The sequence below is a fragment of the Sciurus vulgaris genome (genome assembly GCF_902686455.1).
Source record: "Sciurus vulgaris genome assembly, chromosome: 3".
Lineage (NCBI taxonomy): Eukaryota > Metazoa > Chordata > Mammalia > Rodentia > Sciuridae > Sciurus > Sciurus vulgaris.
In genome coordinates, this window is record NC_136463.1 from 139,269,609 (window position 1) to 139,291,499 (window position 21,891).

The 21,891-nt window shown below is 34.3% G+C and overlaps 1 protein-coding gene across 1 annotated transcript in view; it reads left to right on the top strand.

The window, feature by feature from the left end:
• The window catches only part of FSIP2 (fibrous sheath interacting protein 2), a gene marked incomplete at both ends in the record, with an annotated part of 135,329 nt that overhangs the window by 97,751 nt on the left and 15,687 nt on the right, over window positions 1–21,891 (top strand). Inside the window, 25 exon segments of the mRNA XM_079130383.1 lie at window positions 1–835; window positions 838–1,797; window positions 1,800–2,065; window positions 2,069–2,699; window positions 2,702–2,733; window positions 2,735–2,821; window positions 2,823–2,897; window positions 2,899–2,925; window positions 2,927–3,026; window positions 3,029–3,277; window positions 3,280–4,346; window positions 4,349–4,778; window positions 4,781–6,562; window positions 6,565–7,380; window positions 7,383–7,487; window positions 7,490–7,804; window positions 8,839–9,651; window positions 9,654–9,803; window positions 9,806–9,925; window positions 9,928–15,300; window positions 15,468–15,610; window positions 15,812–17,081; window positions 17,084–17,722; window positions 17,725–18,338; window positions 21,343–21,840. Of these exon segments, the coding sequence (XP_078986509.1) occupies window positions 1–835; window positions 838–1,797; window positions 1,800–2,065; window positions 2,069–2,699; window positions 2,702–2,733; window positions 2,735–2,821; window positions 2,823–2,897; window positions 2,899–2,925; window positions 2,927–3,026; window positions 3,029–3,277; window positions 3,280–4,346; window positions 4,349–4,778; window positions 4,781–6,562; window positions 6,565–7,380; window positions 7,383–7,487; window positions 7,490–7,804; window positions 8,839–9,651; window positions 9,654–9,803; window positions 9,806–9,925; window positions 9,928–15,300; window positions 15,468–15,610; window positions 15,812–17,081; window positions 17,084–17,722; window positions 17,725–18,338; window positions 21,343–21,840 (17,397 nt within the window).

The window sequence follows — 21,891 nt, forward strand, 5'->3', positions numbered from 1 at the left end:
TTTTCACAGTCATCTTTGGTTGGTTATGTAAAGGAAGCAATCAGTACTATACTAGGTTATGTACAAACTGAACTTAATAATGAGAGACTTATCGCATCTGAAGAAACAATAATATTACTTCAGCTACTTGATGATATCTTTACCCAGCTCCACCAGAAACCAGTAAAAGCAAGTCTTCAAAAAAGAAGACAACCTAGACTGAGAAATCTTTCTGACACTGAAGAAAAGTATAGACTCACTGGCTCTAGATTATCTAATGGTCCTACATTTAGAAAACCCTTTCCACCTATTAATGTTCCAGGCATGGTGTTTTATTCAGAAGATGATAATGAAGAGATTGACAACATTGTGAAAAATGTGCTTGATTCATCTTTCAAAGAAGAAAAAGCAAAACCACAAGAACAGATTCCTAATCACTGGTTTACAAAAGGAAACAATGGTTTTCAATGCAAAAAAATCAAGAAACCACCTACAAAGTCTGCTTCTCGAAGCCAAGTTGAATTTCATGATTGGGAATTAAAGACAGAACTACCATCTTTTAGTAATGAAGACATTTTAAAAGAAAAACCGTGCTTGAATAAAAATATTTCCATTTTCAGTAAAGATCAAAAGCTTCAAATTCAAAAGACTTCAGAAAACATAGTTAAATGTATTTTAACAGAAATGTTCAAGGATATATTTTCAATTTCTTCTGGTTATATCAGCAGCAAAATTGGCAAAGAATCTTCAGTTCTTGGTACAGAAGAATCTCAAGGACTGTCACAGCAAGAATGGATACGCAAGATGTTTTCTGTGTCAGAAATTAGTGCAGTGGCTCAAGAAATAACAGATTCTGTGTTAATATACTTCATAAGGCATCAAGCTACATTCCCAATATTACTGAAAGTTTCATTTCATCATCAGTTCATCAAACTCTTGTAGATAATTTTGACAGTCCCCACACAGTCAACAAAGAACCAAATAAAAAACCTTTAAAAATATGGTTTGACAGTGAAAAGAAAATGAAGTATTTATCGTCCTTCGACGACGATTCTGAAAAGCCTTACTGGTCAAGATCTGAAGAAAGTCCACCTAAGAATATAGGTGATATTAGTAATAAGATCATTGATACAGTTTTTAAAAACCTGAAGCTATTGGTTTGTCCAAAATTGCAAATGGGCTTCAAATCTTCACTGCCCAAACAATCTTCATTACAATCTCAACTTAGTACTTACACAACTAAAGTAGTAAACATTGTTTTGCATGCTATCCAGAATGAAGTAGAATTCAGTAAGAAAAACCTACTTCTTAGGAAGATGGACCATACTCATTCCCCTCCAAGGGAAGGATTTGTTGCCGATACTGATAAGAAATTAGAATCTCTTGTCACAGATCTCAGTGCAGACATTATGACAAGTCCATTATTAACTTGTATATGTGAGATATTATCAAGTATAAATGAAAATCAGAGAAATATCTTGCTCCTTCCAGATAAGTCAACATCTTCAACTTCATACGGATCTGACCACATTGATAAACAAAACACTTTTTTGCCAATTAGACAAGATATAAACTCTTTTCGTAAAACTTTGGCTACTCCTTGTGCTCTCCACAGTGTCAGTAATGGAAAAGACCTCAAAGAGAATAACAAGTTGCAAGTGTTAGATAGTATTGGGGAAACACTACAGGAAATGTTAAACCAACTTGCATGTGCCTATCCTGACTCTCAGCCCTCCTCTCGTCAGCAAAACAGAGAGAAGCCAAACAAGGAGCAGCAAATAGCCACCGAACTGGCATCTAATGTTCAGTTCATTTCCAAACAATTTTGGAATATATCATTGCAAGTTTATGTAGTGTTGATATGGATACCAATTTAGCAAGTGTTAAAGCTTCATCAGAATCTATTGACATTGACAACCTATCATTTGCTTCAATTATTGAGGAAATGTCCAAATGCACCAATATAATCTCCGACATACTTTCCAGAATGATGCAGGAGAGCAATAAAGATGTAACTAAAAGCAAGGCAAAAAATGTTGCTTCTGTGTCATCCAAAGCAGAAAAACTCAAAAGTAACGCACCCAAATAACTGAAAGCTGTAGCTTCAGATCTTCTTAATATGGTTTTTGCTAAATTGGAAGGATTTGCCAATGGGAATTTAGATACTCTAGGTGTTACTAATAGTGACAATCAGAAAGACAGTAAGATGGACTGGGAATGTGCAAGTACCAGTGCTTTCACAGATATCTGTGAAGAACCATTGCAGTCTGCTTTGTATACACAAGCAAAGAAGGTATCAAGTGCTCTTTTGAAAGCCATTCAAACTGAATTAAATATGAACTTGTCAGATTTGGGGACAAGTGTAAAAAACCCATCACCTGAGACACAGATGCTTACAAATGTAGTTGATTTAATTTTAGATGCAGTATCCACAGATATGTTTGGTGAAACTGAATCTGAAGACAGAGGCATTGAAACTTATCGATACAAGCCAACTTACGGAAATTTTCTTCCTGGCGGAGCTGAATCAGAGTCATTTGTAGAAGATGATGCACCTACAGAGAAAAAATGCAATGGAGAGAGAACATCAGTGGGAGAGGAAGCTAAAACATATTCTTCTAAACAATGGGTTCTAGAAAGAACGCTAAACAAAATTGAAGTGAAACTCAGAGAACCACATAAATCTCCAATTGTTCCAATTATAAAAAACATTTTGAATGAAATTTTCAAAGCTCCTTAATCAATGAATTAAATTGTGCTTTCTCCCTTCCACTCTCAATTCAGTGACATGCCTCACAATGTTCATGAGTCAACTACTCAAACATCTGTTCGATTTATGAATAAAAATAATTGGTCCTTTAGTGTCAGACACAGATATAACAGTAGTGGCAGATGATGTGGTTAGAACTGTATTCCATAAAACTTTATTCAGCTGCTATGACAGAAAAAAAATGTAGATGAAAATAGTTGCAAAACTGTCACATTTTCAGCAAATGTTTCTTTTCATGAACACACCTATGGTCGAAGCTCCTCTGTTGCTGTGTCGGATGAAATCCATGTTCTCTACAGTCCAGATTCACTGTTGACAAACAAAACAAAGTAAACGTAGTTGAAGATATTGTACAGACAATATTAACGAACTTAGAAATTTTTACTACATCTAAAGTAAAATCACTGTTTTACCCCCAAGTCAACTTCACAGTGCCAGTGACTTTACCAGTTCCACCTGGTGAGAGTACATTGAGCAAAGCATTATCAGCCAAAGATTCATACTCTGATGAACATTTTTCCAGTTGCTCAGTGATCAAATTAAGTCAGGACAGTCCAACTCCTGGTGCCAACCATCTTTGTCTAAATTAAATAATTATGCAAAAGAAGTGGCTACAAAAATTCTACAAGGCATCAAACATGAGTTAGATAAAGAAAAGGAAGGTCCTTTCTTAACTCAAAAAATTGTGGTTTCTGAAAGTATTGCAAGTCAAGTTGTTAGCACAGTGCTAGATATTGTGTCATGCAAAAGTAAATGTGACAAAAATAGTTCTGAGAAAGAGATTAATTCAGATCAGCAAGATGGTATTATTGAAAAGCTGTTCAATAAGACTGAGTATCGAAAAATACTTCAGTTTCAAATACAAGATACCATAGAAGGTATCTTATGTGATATTTATGAAAAAACTCTGTTTCAGAACAATCTCTCCTTTGTCATGCCCTCTCTGAAAAGTGGCATAACTGGTAAATATTTGAAAGCAAATTCTGAAATATTCATTGAGGGTGCAAATAAGATTATTCCTCAATTTTCAGTTCCTAAATCAGATGTCATTTTGTTCTCTAAGGATATAGTGGATATTGTTCTTCATAATCTCAATTCTGTTGTAATGCTTGGCATAAATGCAAAGAATTCCACTCTTGCACAATTGACCTTTTGCGATGCATTTCCAAAAGAAGAATGTCATCAGTCTCTTTTGGTGGGGTCAAAAAGTCAAGAAAAGACAGAGTGTTTTCCATATTCAAAAAAAAAGAAATCAGCTTATGCTGATGATAATCAGATAGCTGTAGGGGGGAAAGAAGACACCAAGAAATCTGTTCCTGACCCGTGTGAGGAAAATGCTAATTCCATCACTAAAACTATTTTTAATCGGTTACAATCTTTTGCCACAGAAAGAATAGATTCATTAATTACTCTTGCTTTACAGCCTAAAGCAAAGTCATTTGTTAGCCCAGAATTGGAAAATTGTAAACAAGATGATAGCATTTTTTATGAATCAAGTCAAGTGGAATCTGATGTGAATGTCTTGAAAATATCAACAACTAAAACTATTCTCAGCCAAGAACTTACAGAATGCACTTTTTTCCAGTTACAGAGAAAAACGTGGATGCACAATTCCATTTATCAGAAGCTAGTCTTAAGGAATATGCTGATATTATTGCTAGCACTATTTTGAAGCTTATTAAAAATGACTTAGACTTAGAAATCAAAAAAATGCATCCATTTCCAAATAATATTTTATTCCAGAAAAATGTCTTTGTGAATGAAATTGTTGAAAGTACCTTAAAGATTTTATATAATAAAAGTTCTGTAAAGGAAATTAGTTTTTCCTCAAAAGAGAATCGTAACTTTTCACAATTAACTATAGCAAAAGAAATATTGCTGGAACACAAAGAGAAAGAAAAAAGCACCACAATATCTCTGTTTACGAACTGCCCAGTAGAACAAAACCAAATGATATTGGAAAAGGAAAGTCAGAAAATTGCTTTGGAAAAAATATTTATGAGAAATGGAGAATCAAAACAAAAAGAAAAGCTGAATTGCTCAGTGCGGTAAAAGAGCTTTTGAATAACTTGGATCAAAGAATAATGGAAGTTCTAGGACAGTTGCCTCCATGTAATGAAACCCCCTACTTTATGCCTAATTATAAAATTAAAACATCAGATATAACACAAAAAAATTCATTTCAATCACATATTAACAGTGCTGCAAATGATATAATTGAAAGCGTTTTGGAGAAAATGTACTGTGTTGTTATGACATCATTATACAAAAACAAAAGGGGAGAGGTAGAGACATGTGTCAATAATGACACTTTACCAGTGAAACCACCATGCTTTAGAGAAACTAAACAAGTAGGGAAAAGACATAATGCTGGTAGATATGGGATGCTACAGGTGTATTCTTCTTCTGACAGTCAAAATGTTTCTGTGTTAGAAAACACTTCTTTGCAATATTCACCGTTGCATGTAGGAAAAGATTTAATCCAAATGGTTCTCAGTATAATCACACATTTCGTCTCACTCCACCTAGAAGAGAGCTTTTCCCCTAAAGATTGTTCTGATGAATTGCCACCTGTTAGACTATGTAATTCTAAAGTTAGCCCTAAGGGAAGCCCTAAGCAAGGTCTTAAAACAAATTTAAAAGGAAGATCAAAAATTAGCTCTTTGCCTAAATTTAAAACAAAGTCACATCTAGGACCTAGTGCTGCTAAAGCCAAAAGCAAGAGCAAGTTAGGTGCTGGAGAGAAGACTCCGAGAGATAGTTGGTCCAAGACTGTCATTGGACTGCCACACATCCTATCAACAGGAGATGCCAAAAATTTACTGGAATCAAAATTGCCCACTTCAGAACTAAAAATGTATGCCAAGGATATAATAAGTAATATTCTGGAATCAATTGTGAAAGAATTAGATAGAGTGATGGAAACTAGAGCAATGGTAAATACAGAAGTTTCACCATCTGATGAAATCATGGAAGCAAGTAAAATAGTTAATACAGTTTTGCGAGAATTATATGCTACAAATAACTACAATTTGTCTTATCCAATCAATTCTCATATCAGGATGATCTCAAACCTTCACAGCATGATTTATATGCTCGGATATTCTGCCAAAGAGCAAGCATGTTTTTACTTAGAAAATGTTTCTTCGCAGCTCGAACAGATTTTTCCAAAGGAAGGTATATTTAAAAAAATGTTTGACAAATGGCAAAGTGAATCGAATGACATGGAAAATGAAAAATTTAAGCTATTGATGACTGCTGAAAGTGTTTTGACTGAAATTTCAATAAAAGCAAAAGATTTAGAATATTCTCTTTCTCTTTTAAATTTGCCACCTCTTGAGGATTGTGAAAGCCAGTTCTATAATCGCTTTAAAGAAGGTTCTACTAGAGCCGAGGATACCAAAGCACAAATTAATATGTTTGGAAGGGAAATTGTTGAAATACTCTTTGAAAAATTACAGCTGTGCTTCTTATCTCAGATGCCCACTTCAGATAGTAAAAAAATTCCAAATAATAGGAAAGAACATATCTCTGCTAAAAGTAAACATGGTTTTCCAACCAAGTTTACCAGTTTACCAGTCTGTAACATGAAGACAAAAGATTCAGTTTCTGTGGGCTCTAGCAACCAGATTGTTCGAGAGATTGTAGAAAGGGTTATAAACATGTTAGAGTCATTTGTAGACTTGCAGTTTAAACATATCTCCAAATATGAGTTTTCAGAAATAGTGAAAATGCCTATAGAAAACCTTTTCCAAGTCCAACAGAGACTATTAAGTAAAAAGATATTGCCAAAATTACAGCCGCTGAAAAAATTTCTGATGAATCCAAGCCACGTACTACTATTTCCAAGGAAAATATACATGATACCCTCCTACGGGTTCATTCATTCCATTCAGAATTACTTACATATGCTATTAATATTGTCAGTGACATGCTTGGCACAATCAAGAACAAGCTAGACAAGGAAATAAGCCAAGTGGACCCATCTTCAGTTCTCACATTGAAAGAGAACATTGTAGCAAGTGAGATCATTGGCACACTAATGGACCAGTGTACTCATTTCAAAGAGTCTTTGATCAAAAACCTCCGAAGGAAAGTTTGTTCCAAGGGAACTGAAAATACTTACATTGTTAATCAGGTTGAATTAGCATCTAATGTAAAAATGCCCACATCAAAGTTAAAAGAAAATAGTTTGAGGAATAATCCTCCACAAAGTAGTGTACCTAGCTTAGTGTTTTATTCAGAAGAAGATAAGAATAAAAAGTACAGGTTGTCATCAAATTTACCCTTGTATGTCAGGTCCTCTGTGGAAGACACAATTGAAAGATCAGAGTCCGTGGAACTTCATTCAGAAACTATGCCATCATGTTCTAGAAGTAAAGTACAATATCACAGCACACAGAAACCTAACTTTGGCCATTTTGTTGAAACCATGAAAGAAAATAACTCCCTTCCTGAAGGCAGTGTCTTACAAAAACTGTCTAAGAAAGCAAATGACTCCACAGAAGCATCATTAAAGCAAGTCATGTCATTTATAGAGATGGGAAAAGAAAATCCAAGAGTATTTCATTATGAGACCCTAAAACCAGTTGGTGAGCCAAATCAAATTCAGACAACTGTTTCTCCACTTAAATATGCTTAGCTGCAGAAAATATTGTCAATACTGTGCTGTCAAGCTATGGCTTTCCAAATCAACTGCACACTAATGAAAGCATGGAAACAATAAAGCCATTTTTCATATCAAACAAAGCCCTTTGTCTGAAATATCTGGAGAGCAAAAGAATAAGGAGAAAAGCTTGCTTAGAATGTGGGACAAAAAAATTAGCTGTATACCTGAAGAAAAAGGCAGAAACCCTGAAGCCTATAGGGAAGATATTTTTTCCTTATTGCAAAAATGGGAAAACAAAAACCCAAAGATAGATAATATAATTACTCTGAAAGAATTTGAAGTCATTGCTTTTGCTGATCATGAACTGGGTCCAAATGAAATTCATCTGATAGCAAGACATGTCACTACCTCAGTGATCACACATTTGAAGAACTTCAAAACTAGAGGTAAGCTAGAGATAACTTACTTTTTAAATTAGTATAATTTAGGGAAAATAGTAAGAGATATGTTAAAGATCTCCTAGGAGTATGCATGCATTCTCTGTTTTCCTGAAAATATCCTTGGAGGTTCATGATGTTAAAACAGTATTTATTAAAGTCAAAACAGTTGCGTGGTTTGAATCTAAAAGGTGTATTCAGGTGACGTGGTACATGCCTACATTCCCAGCAACTCCACAGAGACTGGGTCAGGCTGAGCAACTCAGTAAAATCTTGTCTCAAAATAAAAAAAAAAAATGAAAAGGACTAGGAATATAGCTCAGTGGTAGTGCACCTCTGGGTTCAGTCCCCAGTACTTCCCAACACACACACACACATACACACACACGTGAACACACAAAATGAATCTGAAGTACATGTTGTTCAATTTTTTTGTATCTGCAGATGAAGAAAAAGAGATACCATTTTAAGGCAGACAATTTTGGTTATGTATGAGGCATGAATTCCAAAGCTTTAAAACACATCATTGCAGTCTATCACTAACCTTTCTAGAGTTGCCACACTTTTAGTTTAGTCAAGATGATATTACTACCAACTTCTTAGCATCCTAAAAGTGTGGCATTGCATTACATGTTTTGATTAACTATTTTAAATAATTAAATGCAGACTCTGCATATCACTGGGAGACATAAGATATTTAAATTAAACTGGAGATCCTTTCTCTGGGCTAGGTTTTCCAGCTTGTTAAAGCTCATAACCATCCAACCAAGAAAAAAATCAACACATGACTTAGATATTTTACTTGGGGGATGGCAGGGGGCTATATTCTAAACCTACTGGCTAAAACTAAGATTCACAACATATGAGAAATAATATTTGAAGAGAATTTAATTTATTTCTTAATTAGGGCTTTTAGGGTTTTCTTTTTCTTTATTGAGGTGCTACAAAAGTAACTAATACACATGTAAATAATTTCCAATATATTTAATTTTCCATATTTCCTTTGATGCCTTCTAAAAATTGTAATGTTTTCTTTTTTTCAGTTTCCACTGAAGAGGAGGTATCTCTTGTTTCTACACTCCCAAGGAAAAAGTATGAATCAACACAACCGCTAAAGAGCATGTACAATAATTCTGCAATTTATCAATTTTGTGAACAACTCACTGAGTCTGTCATATGCCATTTAACTTCAGTCATTTCTGATGGCACTGAAGAGGGTAGAGAAAAAGATAAAGCAAGGGAAATTCAAAGTGCAGCATTTAACAAGATTATTTCAGTTCATTCCGAAATGTTTGAGAGCAGGTCAATTTCTGTTGGAGAACTCGCTTTAAGTATTTCTGAAATTATTATTGAAATTCTATCTAATGGTAACATTATAGAAGCTGCCATTGCACAGCAAATGGTTTCCATCAAAACAAAATACATATACTGTCCAGGGGTAGCTTCTCCTGACTTGGATGATTTCTTTCAGGATCTCTTAACAGGAGTGATTTATGTACTCTCCAAAGAAATAGGAATAAATCACCACTTTGAAAGCAATGGAAGAAACAACTCGCTTTCAATACTTAGAAGCAATAGTGGGTCCTTTTGTAGCAAAAGCAGTACCATAGAAAGACAGATAAGTCTCAGAGACTGGGAATCATCTACACACAAAATGGATCAACTTGTTAAAAAAAAAAAGTTAAATTATCTTGCAAAAAAGTTAGACAGATTGGCTGGTAGCCTAAAAACTAATGAATCCAAAGAAGTAGTCAATAAGGTATTTAATATTGTTTTAGATTTATTTTTGCCAGATGAATTTCCAGATGAGTCTATGGACTCAGGTAAACTATCAAGCACACTTTTCTCTTCCCCAAATATCAACAAAGTAATTGCATGCTTAGAAATAACCTAGGTCTCTCCCCCAAATCAGTTTTTCTTCTCAATGTTGTGTGTGAGAAACTCGTTAGAACACTTTTGGAAAAATGCACAAACACTGTCTTTGCTGATGATGGTCCTCTTTCTAATGAATATTGGCAGAAGAATGTCAGCTTTTAAAAATACTTCAAAGTGAAGATGATGACGATTTTGATTATTCTAAGGGATCGATAAGCTGTGAACAACTTCAAGGAGATTACATGTCAGATCTTTTGTAAATCTAGGAGACATGGATCAAGACTTAATGTCTTCAGATAGTATGCTTGCAAGTATTTCCCACAGCTTAGTTAAATCACTGATGGACAAACTATCTCACAGCTTACAACCAGCTCCTGAAAGTCCGCCTTTTGCAAACAAACATTTGAAACACAGAACAAGAGAAATACAATCTACTTTTTGCTCAAAAGCCGAAGTACCAGAATTAGTAAAATTAGGACAGGGTAAAGACTTTTTAGGATTCATGAGTTATGACAGTAATTCTTTGACAGGATCTCTGAGTAGTCCCAGTGTGACTAGTTCCAAAATACGAGCACCGTTTGGCAAGCAATGTACAGTAAAATCATCTTTGTCACCTCTTAATAGACAGGAAACAAAGGAAATGGAAACAATAGCCATTTCTAACAAGGTACTTCAAAGAGATTTGAACGCAGAGGTTTATTCAGCCACATTTTTGGAGGAAATAATTTCAGAATTGTTTTGTAACCTCTCTACATCATTGTGGGAAAAAAATGCAAACATCACTGAGGCCCATCTCAATGAGATGAATACATTGCTTGTCAACAATATAGTGAATGAATTTAATAATGCTCAAATCACTGTTCTACGGAATGCTGATGAAAGACTGTGTTTTCCACCAATCGATAAAGAAACTGTTAGTAAGATTGTTGACTTAATTTATTATGGTATTGTAGAGCAATATGAATTGAATGTGACATGTGGCAATAATCTGGTATATGGCAATACTTCAGTAGCAGAACAAATAACTGATAGCATATTGTTAGAGATTTTAGACTATCAACTCCCATCTTGCCACAGAGGAAAGCTTGTGCCTCATTCTTATTACCCTCTCAAAGCTGAAATTATACTGCAGAAGCTTCAAAATAGCTTGAGAAAATTTTCTTTCCAGCCCAGATCACCTAAAAGCTATAGCACAATGTTGCCACACTCATTTTTAGAAGATGTCATCAGAAGACTTTTATCTCAGTTCAGTCTTCCATCCATTAATCCTTCCTCTTTGGAAAAAAATTACTTAATGAGTTCAGATTTTAATGAAATGTCTACCTGTATAATAAATAAGGTTATGTCAGCCATTTCAAAACATAAAATCTGGTTCACTGTCTATGATAGTCAACATCTGTGTTCAGGAAAAAAACTCCAAAGGATGGTGGATTCTATTTACAGTAGCATTTTACAAATGTCTGGTTCTCTTATTTCAATACAGAAGAGTATAGTCAGCAGAAGTCCAATTATGGTTGACCGAATAGCCAGTTTTATTATCCAAGAGACTATTGAAAACCATCTTCAGCCATTTTTAAGTGGAGAGGTTTTGCCTCGTCCAGGGACTCCACTGGATGCTGTTTCTCATATGGTCCAACAGGTTCTCAGTGAAGTTGTGGAATCTTATGGACCCCAGAAGTCATCATCCTTAGGTGTTCGCCCAGACACATTTGTAGGGGAGATTGTTACCAGACTTTTATCAAAGATTTTTAGCCCAAAACCTAACACTGAAGTTGAGCTGGAGAACATGACCCAAAAAATAATAAACTCAGTGAATAATCATTTTGACAAAGCTAAAATTCCCATCCCATATGATAACAAAGAGCAGTCTTTTCCCTCTATAGATGCAGATATTGTGGATGAGCTTGTCACCTCAGTTTATAGCAGTGTTTTAAAGCAGCATGGGCTAGACCCTGATGCTGATAAAGAGTCTGATGATAGTACAATTTTTGTGGAAAATATTACCAATTTAATTGTGGCAGCCATTTCAAACTATCTTTTTCATCCATTGTTTTCTGGTGATTTGTCAGCTTCTTCCTATTCTATTTCAATGGCTGAGAATATTGTTCAAGACATCCTCAGTAACATCAGTAAATCTATCATGTCAAGCCAGAGTGTACCTCCATATAATACTTTACTACCATACACATTTTTAGAAAATATGATACGAGTACTATTATCTAGATTCTTTCCTTCTACATCCAGCCTGGTTCCAAACAGAGAAACCCCTAAAGATAAATCAAGAATGAATTTTAATGAAATTGCTTCCAACCTAATCAGTGATATTAGGATGAAAATTTCTCAACATGAAATTCGATTTTCAAAAGATGAAGAGGAAACACAGTTTGTTTATTCAGAAGATGATGTTCAGCATCTTGTTGACTCAGTATTCAAAAATATTTTACAAAACTCTGATTCACAGGCTTTAGTGCAGCAGAATATCACAAGCGGTAATGATGTTCTTATTGATAAAATAGCAGGTTTTATCATTAAATGTATCTGTGAACAACATCTTCAACCATTTGTGCATGGAAAGTCATTACCATTACCATCTTTATCAGATGAGTGTTTTGATTATGAGAGAGAGCAAACATTTTATACTGGTACTTATTCCTCAACTTTTTTGGAAGATGTGGTCTCTGGGGTTTTGAGCAAAATATTCCACAGAGTAGTAGGCATTGTACAAACAAAATCAGTGGCAGATTCAGAAGATGAACTGTTTGATAAAGCTGAACAACTCATCCATTTTATAGCAGAAGAATTCTCAAAAGCCCAAGTGAGCATTATAGATAATGCTGAGGAACAATTGTGTTTGCCTCCTGTGGAGAGAGCTGCAGTCAAAAACATTATCAACATGGTATACAGCAAAGTTTTAGAAGACTATGAAATGGAAATTATGCCTGATAAAGATTTCTTAAATAACACAAAGACATTGGCTGCAAGGCTAACTAAAATCATTCTGACTGAAATAATTGATTTCCAAATTCATCCAAATCTTATAGCAAATCTTCCTTTTAAGTCACATTCCAAACTCAGTGAAAATGTTTTGATACAGAGAGTTCAATATGACATTAGTAAATCAAGATTCCGAAGACAGGCTTCAACAATGTATACTACTATGTTATCACATACTCATTTGGAAAAAATAGTGACTCAGCTTATGTCTCAAATTAGTCCATCAGCTTCCAGTTTAGAACATAGAGATGTTTCCCAATCAAACTTAAATAATACAGTCATAAAACTGATAAATGAAATTATGTCAATAATTTCAAAACACGCAATATGTATTACTAAACATGGGGATATAAAGCAAAGTATGATTTCAGAAAAAGATATACAGTCTATGGTTGATTCCATATATGCTGATCTTTCTCATTCAAATCTATACCAATCTCTTGTAAAAGATAAAAAAGGTATAAGTAACATACCTGTTTCAAAAGTAGCAAGTTTTATAATAAAAGAAATCTTTAACCATCATCTACAATCATTTTTGTCTGGAGATAAAACTTCCTTTTCAGCTTCAGTTGATCAAACTTATAAACAGAAAGCAATAGATCCTAAACAAAGAGAATTGTCTTTTGTTGTGAACTCAGCTATCTTTTTGGAGGAAGTGATTTCTGAGCTTTTATGCAAAATTTTTTATGCATTCACACATAATGTCTTGGTTGCTGAAAACCCAGATAGAGCCAAAGCCAAAATCACTGACATTGTTACATCATTAGTAAAATCAATCATTCTAGAGTTCACCACATCAGAGATTTTAGTTTCAGATTACATGGATGAAAATCTGTGTTTTTCAAAGGAGTATAAAGAAATGGTTCAAAAAACAGTCACTCCAATTTACGAAAAACTATTAGATGAATATAAATCTCTAATACAAATATATAGGGCTATACAAAGTGACACTGCCTGTTTTGGAAGAAAAATATATCATTTACTATTGGAAGAAATTTATGATTATCAGGTACAGTCATTAGTTTCGGGAGAATTAGTGTCTTCTTCCTATTCTTCCCCTCGAGCTGATAACATCATCAGAAATGTGCTTAGTATCATCTTGAAGAATAGCAGTGCCTTGTCATCATGTGTTACTGTGTTGCCTCGTTCTCTTTTAAAAGACATGATTTATAAGCTTCTAGTGCATATGGTCCCTTCAGCTGACACTGAAAATGAACTAAAGGAGGAAGAGGTTACACCGGATTATAAGTCCATGGATACAGCTTCAAAATTGACTGATGACATTATAAAAGAAATTTATGAACATGAGATTCGACTTGCCATAGCAGAGGAGAATTCAGAAAGTATGCAATTAGAAGCTATTGAGAACTTCATTGACTCCATATGTAATAATATTTTGAAAAAATCTGAATTCCAAGCTGAAGTACAGAAAGATGCAGACCAAAAAGGAGGTTCATTTCTCAGTAAAATAGCTGGCTTCATTATGAAGGAAATTATGGATCATCATTTACGACCATTTTTATATGGTGAAGAATCATCTTTCAGTGACTTATCTGATTATGATTGTGCCCCTGTAATTGCTAAATCTGGTAAAAAAAAGACACAGCATTCTCTATATTCAGCTACATTTTTAGAAGATGTAATTGTTGACCTTGTTAACAAATTTTGTTCTTTCCCAACTATTACTGAAGATTCTAGCAAAAAAGAAATTCCAGAGTCAGATATTGTGGGCTTGGCTCTCAAGTTTGCCAACTCACTCATAGGTGAATTTAGGAAAAGTGAAATTAAAGTTTTACCACACGCTGAAGAAATATTTTCTTTTCCACCAATTGATAAGGAAACAGTTGATAATATATCTAATTTTGTATATGATGAGTTCATAGGTAAATATGGATCTAAGGATATTCAGAAAGGTGATAAAAGTAGCATTGTTATAGAAATGATTGCCACTTTAGCTCAGAAGGCCATCTCTGCATTCAAGATTCAACCACTATTCTCAGGAGAATGGTCTTCTACCTTCTTTTCATTTCTAAATCCAGATAACATCACCCAAAGGGTTCAAAACCTATCACAACAAACCTCTATGCAGATAACTAGATGCTTAAAAGAAGACCAACTTACTTTACCAGAACAATCACATAAGCACACTTCTCAAAGCTCAAATCAGAAAAATGTTATGGGCATAGACAGAGTTGCAGTGAGCAGAAAGAAAAGCTTCAACACATCAATGAGAAAAAGTGGCATCCAAGATCCAATAGTTAGCTCTATAAATGCCATTATGAAAAGCAACCTGCTTAACCTGGTACCTGTGTCAGCTACAGGTGTGGCAAATAAGAAGAAAGAGGATGAAAACAAACTGAGAAGTCACCCTAAAGAACATAGTGAGAATATATCAAAAGTTCCTTCTCCATCCACCACTGTGAAAAGGAAGCAGGCTCGGGATCCAGATATAAGTAAAACAATTAAAGATGATGAAATTGAAAGGAAGAAAAAATCCACTGCAAAAAATGAGCAGCAAGGTGCTAAGGTGGACACACATTTTTCAGTTGCTACTTATGATACAGAATGTGATAAGTATGTACTTGGGTCAGATTTTGAAACAGACAATGAAAAGAGTAGTGACAAAACAGGGGAAGGTCAATTGAAAAAGTTGACAAACACCCTCAGTTACCTCCTTTCAAGTCCAAGGCAAAAAGTATGGAGACTATAACAGACAAAGCTTTAAAAGTAGCCCAAAAGCCAGGCAATAAAGAAAGGAGACACTCTCTCACTCAAATAGATGTGGATGAAATACCATATTCAGGTTATGAATGTGTTCAAAATGTTATTGATAATATTTATGAGAATGTTTTAGAAATGTCGTCTTCTCAAGAACCACTGGATTTATCAAAACCCAGAAACAGCAAAAGCTCCCCAGGTGACAAAGTGCTGAATACAGTTCAGGAGGTTGGCAAAGATTCTGCACAGTCTGCTATCACAAAGGGTTTATCCCTTTCAATTAATGAAAAAGTCCTTGACAGAGAGAAAGAAAAGAAAGAGAGAGAAAAAGTTAAAGAAGGGGAAAAAGAGAAAGAATATGAGCAAAAGAGAGAGAGAGAGCATGCAAGACAGAAAACGTTTGAAATTAAACTTAATAAACCTGACCAGGTTCATCTACCAAGAAGAGAACGTGTGATTTTTCCTGCTAACTTTTTAGAAGATGTTATCACTGAAATTGTTAACATATTGATCTTTTCTTCCTCACCAGAAACACAAATATGTGATAGATGTCTAAATGCACACGATGATCAAAATCAGGCTGAACTCTATGAAACTGCCATGAAACTCATTGATTCACTATTGAAGGAGTTTTCAGATGCTCAAATTAAGGTGTTTAGGCCAAATAAGGGAAATCAGTTTCTTCCACATGCAGATAAAATATCTTCAGTTCCTACAGGACCTCGTAAGTGTAAAGAACCAACTATAGGTGAAGCATCACCCAGTATTAAGACTAGAAACGTGAATAAAGTGTCACGTACGCATAAAATGACTGAAAAGGCATCTTCAGATAAGATACCTTTCCTAGATAAAATCCAGTCAATTGATAAAACATTAGTCAACAAAGTTGTTCACTCTTCCGTTTGCAATATTTTGAAGGAGCATAGATCTCGGGAATCCATTTGTAAGAAAATAAACAGTAACAGGGAAAATTTAGCAAGAAATCTAACTAGTGCAGTGATAAGTGAAATTTTTCAACATCAACTTCACTTGCTATTTTGTGATGAGGTTCCAGATTCAGCATGTTTGCCTCTAGAATCTAAGGATGTTGTCAAAAAGGTCCAAAAGGTAGTCCAAACAGCCAGCAAAGAATGTCAGACATCATCACCATATACCATAATGTTGCCTCACAGATTTTTAGAGGATGTGATTTCTGCTCTTTTATCAAAAATTTTCAATTTTCAATCAGTATCCAATAGCAAAAACAAAGCAAAAACATCTGGGGAAAATTCATCCACAGAACTGGATTTCCTTCAAATGAAGTTAGTAAGTACAGTTGCAGCAGAAATCTCTAAAAATGAAGATATGGTTATACAATATGTAGAATCCTTACATCCCAATGATGATGAGATCATTCAATTAGTGGTTCAGTCTATTTATAATAATTTGTTGCCACAGTTTGGATCACGGGAGGTCATACAAAATTGTGTAACCAGTGGATGCAGACTCCTTTTAGAAACCATAGTTGATTTAGTTCTACGAGAAGTTGCTGGCAATCAGTTGCAGAACTATTTTTGTGGAGAGTTAACTCCACATCAGTGTGCAGAAGTGGACAGTGCTGTTGAAAATATACTTAAAGATATTATTCAAACTGCTCCACCTCAACCGTCACAGGCTCATAAACTATGTTATAATGTAATAGAAGAAATTGCTATAAAATTTTATCTAAGCTACTTTCTGTGTTTCCAAAGATAGATAAAGATCAAACCAGATCTCTAGAAGATGAAATGCAAAATATAACCTTAAAAATATTAAAATCATTCCAAGAATTTATGTCTAAAAGTAAGATTAAACTTGTATCACCAGCTAAGGAATCACCTACTGTACCTTTAGCTGACAATGCAACTATTGAAAAGGTAGTTAATTCTGTTTATACTAATGTTTTAAAACACTCTGGCTCTCATACATCTGTTTTTACAGATTTAATGGGTAAGAGCAATGTCCTTTCTGATATAATAGGTTTCTTAATGGTAAAAGAAATTTCCAATTCTGAATTTGAACCACAAGTAGAGGAAGAAGTATCAAGTTCAGAATTAGCTCTGGAAGCTGTTCAAATTATGGAAAAAGTGATCAAAATTATTCAAGAACTTAAGTGCCAAGAAAAGCCTTCATCCACAAAAGGTTCTGTGTTACATGTCAAGGTTTTAGAGGAAGCATTAGCCTTGTTTTTGGCTAAACTTACAGGATTGCCAATTGTATCAAGCAAAGATACCAACAACTTAGAAAAACCTAAGTTAAATAAAGTTGCATCTCAACTGACAAAATGTGTAACAGCTGAAATTTCCAGAAGTAACATTTCTCTGTAGCTGCTGATCCTGAAGAACATTCTTTAGAACCAGAAAATATGGAAATGATTTCTCAGGTTATTGATTCTGTTTATAGCAATATATTCAAACAATGTGGAACTGATAAGGAATTTTATGATATCAAAGGGGCAAACCTAGTCTTCCCTAAGAAGGTGGCTAGTTTAATTATTGATGAAATTTCAAGAGTTCCATCAGAAAGCATTATCTCAAAGAATCCAAAGCCTCATGTATTTGGAGAGCTGGACATTGAAAGAATCATTGAAAAGGCACAAAAGCATACTATCAATATTACGCCTGAGTTAGATGTTGAAGAAGCAGGTGAGGAAAACCCTCCAATTAAAATAGTTCCATGTATTGGGAAAAAACCAATCAAAATAGATCCAGAAATTGTTTCAGAACACTTAACTGTCCTTTCTGTAAAAACCCAACCTATTGAGAAACTTAAAATGGAATGTTTAAGAAGAACTGGACATAGCATAGCAGAACTGAGAAGAGCATCAATAAGTGGGAAAAGCTGCTCTTCTACAGAATCGATTAATTCAGAAAAGAGAAAGAAAGAAAGACGTACTTCACTCAATAGGATGGGACGATTAGATGTAAAACCTTTTGAGGTAAGTGCAAAGGCATGGTCACTGAGACACCATGGTTCTGTAATTTCTTTAGTTTGATAGGTGTATGGGAATGCATGTTGTTGTTGCCCAGCCTAAAAGAGAATTGGTTTCACCCAGTTCATCCACTAGTTACATGATTCACTAAGACTTGTAGGATCAGTTCTGTGACTCACTATAAAGGTCTCAGTCAAGTTTTCCTAGAATAATTCACTTAAACTAGCTTTTTTCTTTTAAAGAATGGGAATATAAAAACATATCCTTAACAGTAATAGTACATTGGTTGAAGGTGTAATTGTCATTTGAAGATTGAGAAGAAATACAGTCTTGTGTAAATCTTTTAATTCTTCATTACAGATATCTAACAGTATTCTAAAGGGCCAGTTAATGGAATATCAGGATACCTGAAACCATCTAAAACAGTTTTGATTTTCTTTCTTTTTTTTTATTATTTAAACAAATGGGATACATGTTGTTTCTCTGTTTGTACATGGAGTCAAGGCATACCATTTGTGTAATCATAAATTTACATAGGGCAATGTTGTTTGATTCATTCTGTTATTTTTTCCCTTCCCCACACCCCTCCCACCCCTCTTTTCCCTCTATACAGTCCTTCCTTCCTCCATTCTTGCCCCCCTCCCACCACCCATTATGTGTCATCATCCGCTTATCAGCAAGATCATTCGTCCTTTGGTTTTTTGAGATTGGATTATGACACTTAGCATGATATTCTCCAATTTCATCCATTTGCCTGCAAATGCCATAATTTTATCATTCTTCATGGCGGAGTAATATTCCATTGTATATATATACCCACAGTTTCTTTATCCATTCATCAATTGAAGGACATCTAGGTTGGTTCCACAATCTGGCTATGGTGAATTGAGCAGCTATGAACATTGATGTGATTTTCAAATTTAAGTCTCCAAAATAGTGTCATTTTTCTTTTCACAGCATTGTTCTGCAAACATACTGCTATTAGATTATGCTTATTCTTGTGATTTCATTTAATTAAATTGGCCTTTCCCATTTTCCCTATACTGTCAAGATGTACCCAGCTTTCTTCCTCTTCTACCCTTGTTGTATACACAGCTGTCCTAATGTTGCTATTTTTAGGAACCTGTTCACGTTTTCTGTGGTTGTAGTTCTGTCCTGGAATCTCATATTCATGCCTCAAACACATTAAACTTAATGGGACGTCAAAAATGATGTTCTTGTTACAAGAAAACTATTAATGAATACAACAGAATTATTTTGCCAATGGATATAGTTATACTAACCCATTGCACATTTTGTTTTTTATCAAAGCTCCTCTAGAGATAGTTAGGCATTTGTAAGAGAGCCATGAGTGCGTGAGGTTGCAGTATATATATTGGACACTGAGGAAAGTTTTGTAGAACCATGTTCCGTAGAGGGTAAACTGAGAGTGGATTTTTCCCAGCACTGTTCTGCAACCCATTGAGCTAATCTCAATGCTGATAAGTGAGTGAATAGATGATTTGTGTTTTCAAACCCAAATACTGAAATTATCATGTTTGAGACTCTTCTGATCTTTATCCTTAGGTTTTAGAATAAGTAATAGTCCTTTCCAGTTGTAAAATTTTCTTTTGCATCGGAATTCTCATTAATTTAGCACATACATAGTGGTATTAATTTATATATAAGTAATTACTTGGGAGTAAAACTTGCAAAAACAGACTGTAGAATATCATTAGCTAAGATCAGTTTTCAATTATCTATTGAATTGTCTGTCACAAATCCTCTTAGTTATCAACCCTCTTAAGTAATAAAATCACAGAAAGCCATAAGTTACCAACTCTCTTAAGGAATAAAACCACAGAAAGCAATATTTAAACCAAACTAATGCCTCTTTCCTTTTAAGAGAAAGAAAATAAATTTGTATAAACTAAACAAATAAAAAATATTTCAGCAACCTCAGGGACCTTAATTGATCCCTGTACATAAATTATAGGGACAAAGAAACAGACAAAAGAACAGTATATTAAGTCAGATGGTCTAATTTTTGATACTTCCTCAGAGTTTAATTCTTTGTTTTGAGCTACCATAAATTCTGAACTCACCAGACATAAGATATTAAAACCACATTCGGTATCAAATACCAAAGACATAAAGAACGATTTTTTTAACTCACTCTTTCCTCCACTACAATGGATAATTGATTGTTTTGATTTCTTGAATAGTTGTTTCTATTAGTTTGTTTCCATAGAAGATATCCCTTTAAGGCACTGTTATCTGAAAAGCTGGCTTGCAATATTACAAAGGAAAGTCTAAGATTATTAATGTAGAAATTCTATGGCCTGGTCAAAGGCTACAGAGATGGGGGTAACTTGGTTACTTAATTATAATTATATTTTCTTTGATCTGTCTTTAACCTTGAAAATAGAAATTGAGACTTGACTAGGGAGGAGAAAAATAATGAAGATTTATATTTTGAAGAATCTTTTTGGAAAATATGTCCAAAGGATCAAGAGTGGAGGAGTGGAAAGTAAATATTCAAAGCTCATAATTTTGGCTATTCAATCTTTTTATGAGTGAAGATCAAGTAGTGTCTTGTCATATTTTGTAGTATCTATATTTAGATTTCTATAGAATTTCCTACCTAGGATTTAAAAAAATATTATTATATCTTATTCTGTCACAAAAATTTTAAGAGAAATGGGAAAAATAGAAAGTAATAAAACTTTTGCAACAAAATGTAACATGTAAGCAACAACTCTTGTTAGGCCTACTTTTTGGAATGTTATGATAGTTCAATATGATCTCAATGTAAAAGTAATGATAGACACCAACAAGTATTTCTTACGCTTTGTTGTGATTTGTATTTGTTTCTTCTTTTTTAAAATACTGCTAATATACCAGTAAGTGACATCAGAAAGTATTACTTAAATTGAAACTAGAAATCATAAGAAAAGAGCAATATCACAATAGTACCACAGGAAATGTGATTGAGATTTGTTTTTAACGTTTGTTGTACCTTTCATTTCAGGCTGTTGGCAGAAATTCATTTCAGAATATAAGAAAGCCTGATATCACCACAGTAGAGCTTTTAAAAGATGTTCAAACTTCAAAAGATCTGATCATTCGGTTAGTAGCTCATGATATTAATCAAGAACATCCGGGAAATTTTATAGCTGAGGAAGGAATTTCTGATGAAGATGAAATTGTTTTAGGTGAAGTTGTTGTTCAAGGAAGCTTAGGAGGACTATCTGAAGATCAAGAGAGAGAATCTGGGAAGCCAGTAGAAAGCAAAGTTGCTTTTTCCAAAACAATAATAAGTGCAACCAACCTGAAAAAATTCTTAGCAATAAGCAAATGTTGTCAGACTACAAATGGTGTGAATATTGAAAGTATGGAAGAAACCTCAAATCTGACACTAGAATATAAGGACACACAAGTTAAAAGAGCTGCTGCTGAGCTTGAAATGCCCTTTGCAAAAACCTTGACTGAAACAGACTCTTCTCGGCAGAAAAAGACACAACATAAGGTAAGTGAGAAATGTGACTACCCATGAATAGAAAGGATAAAGAAAAACACT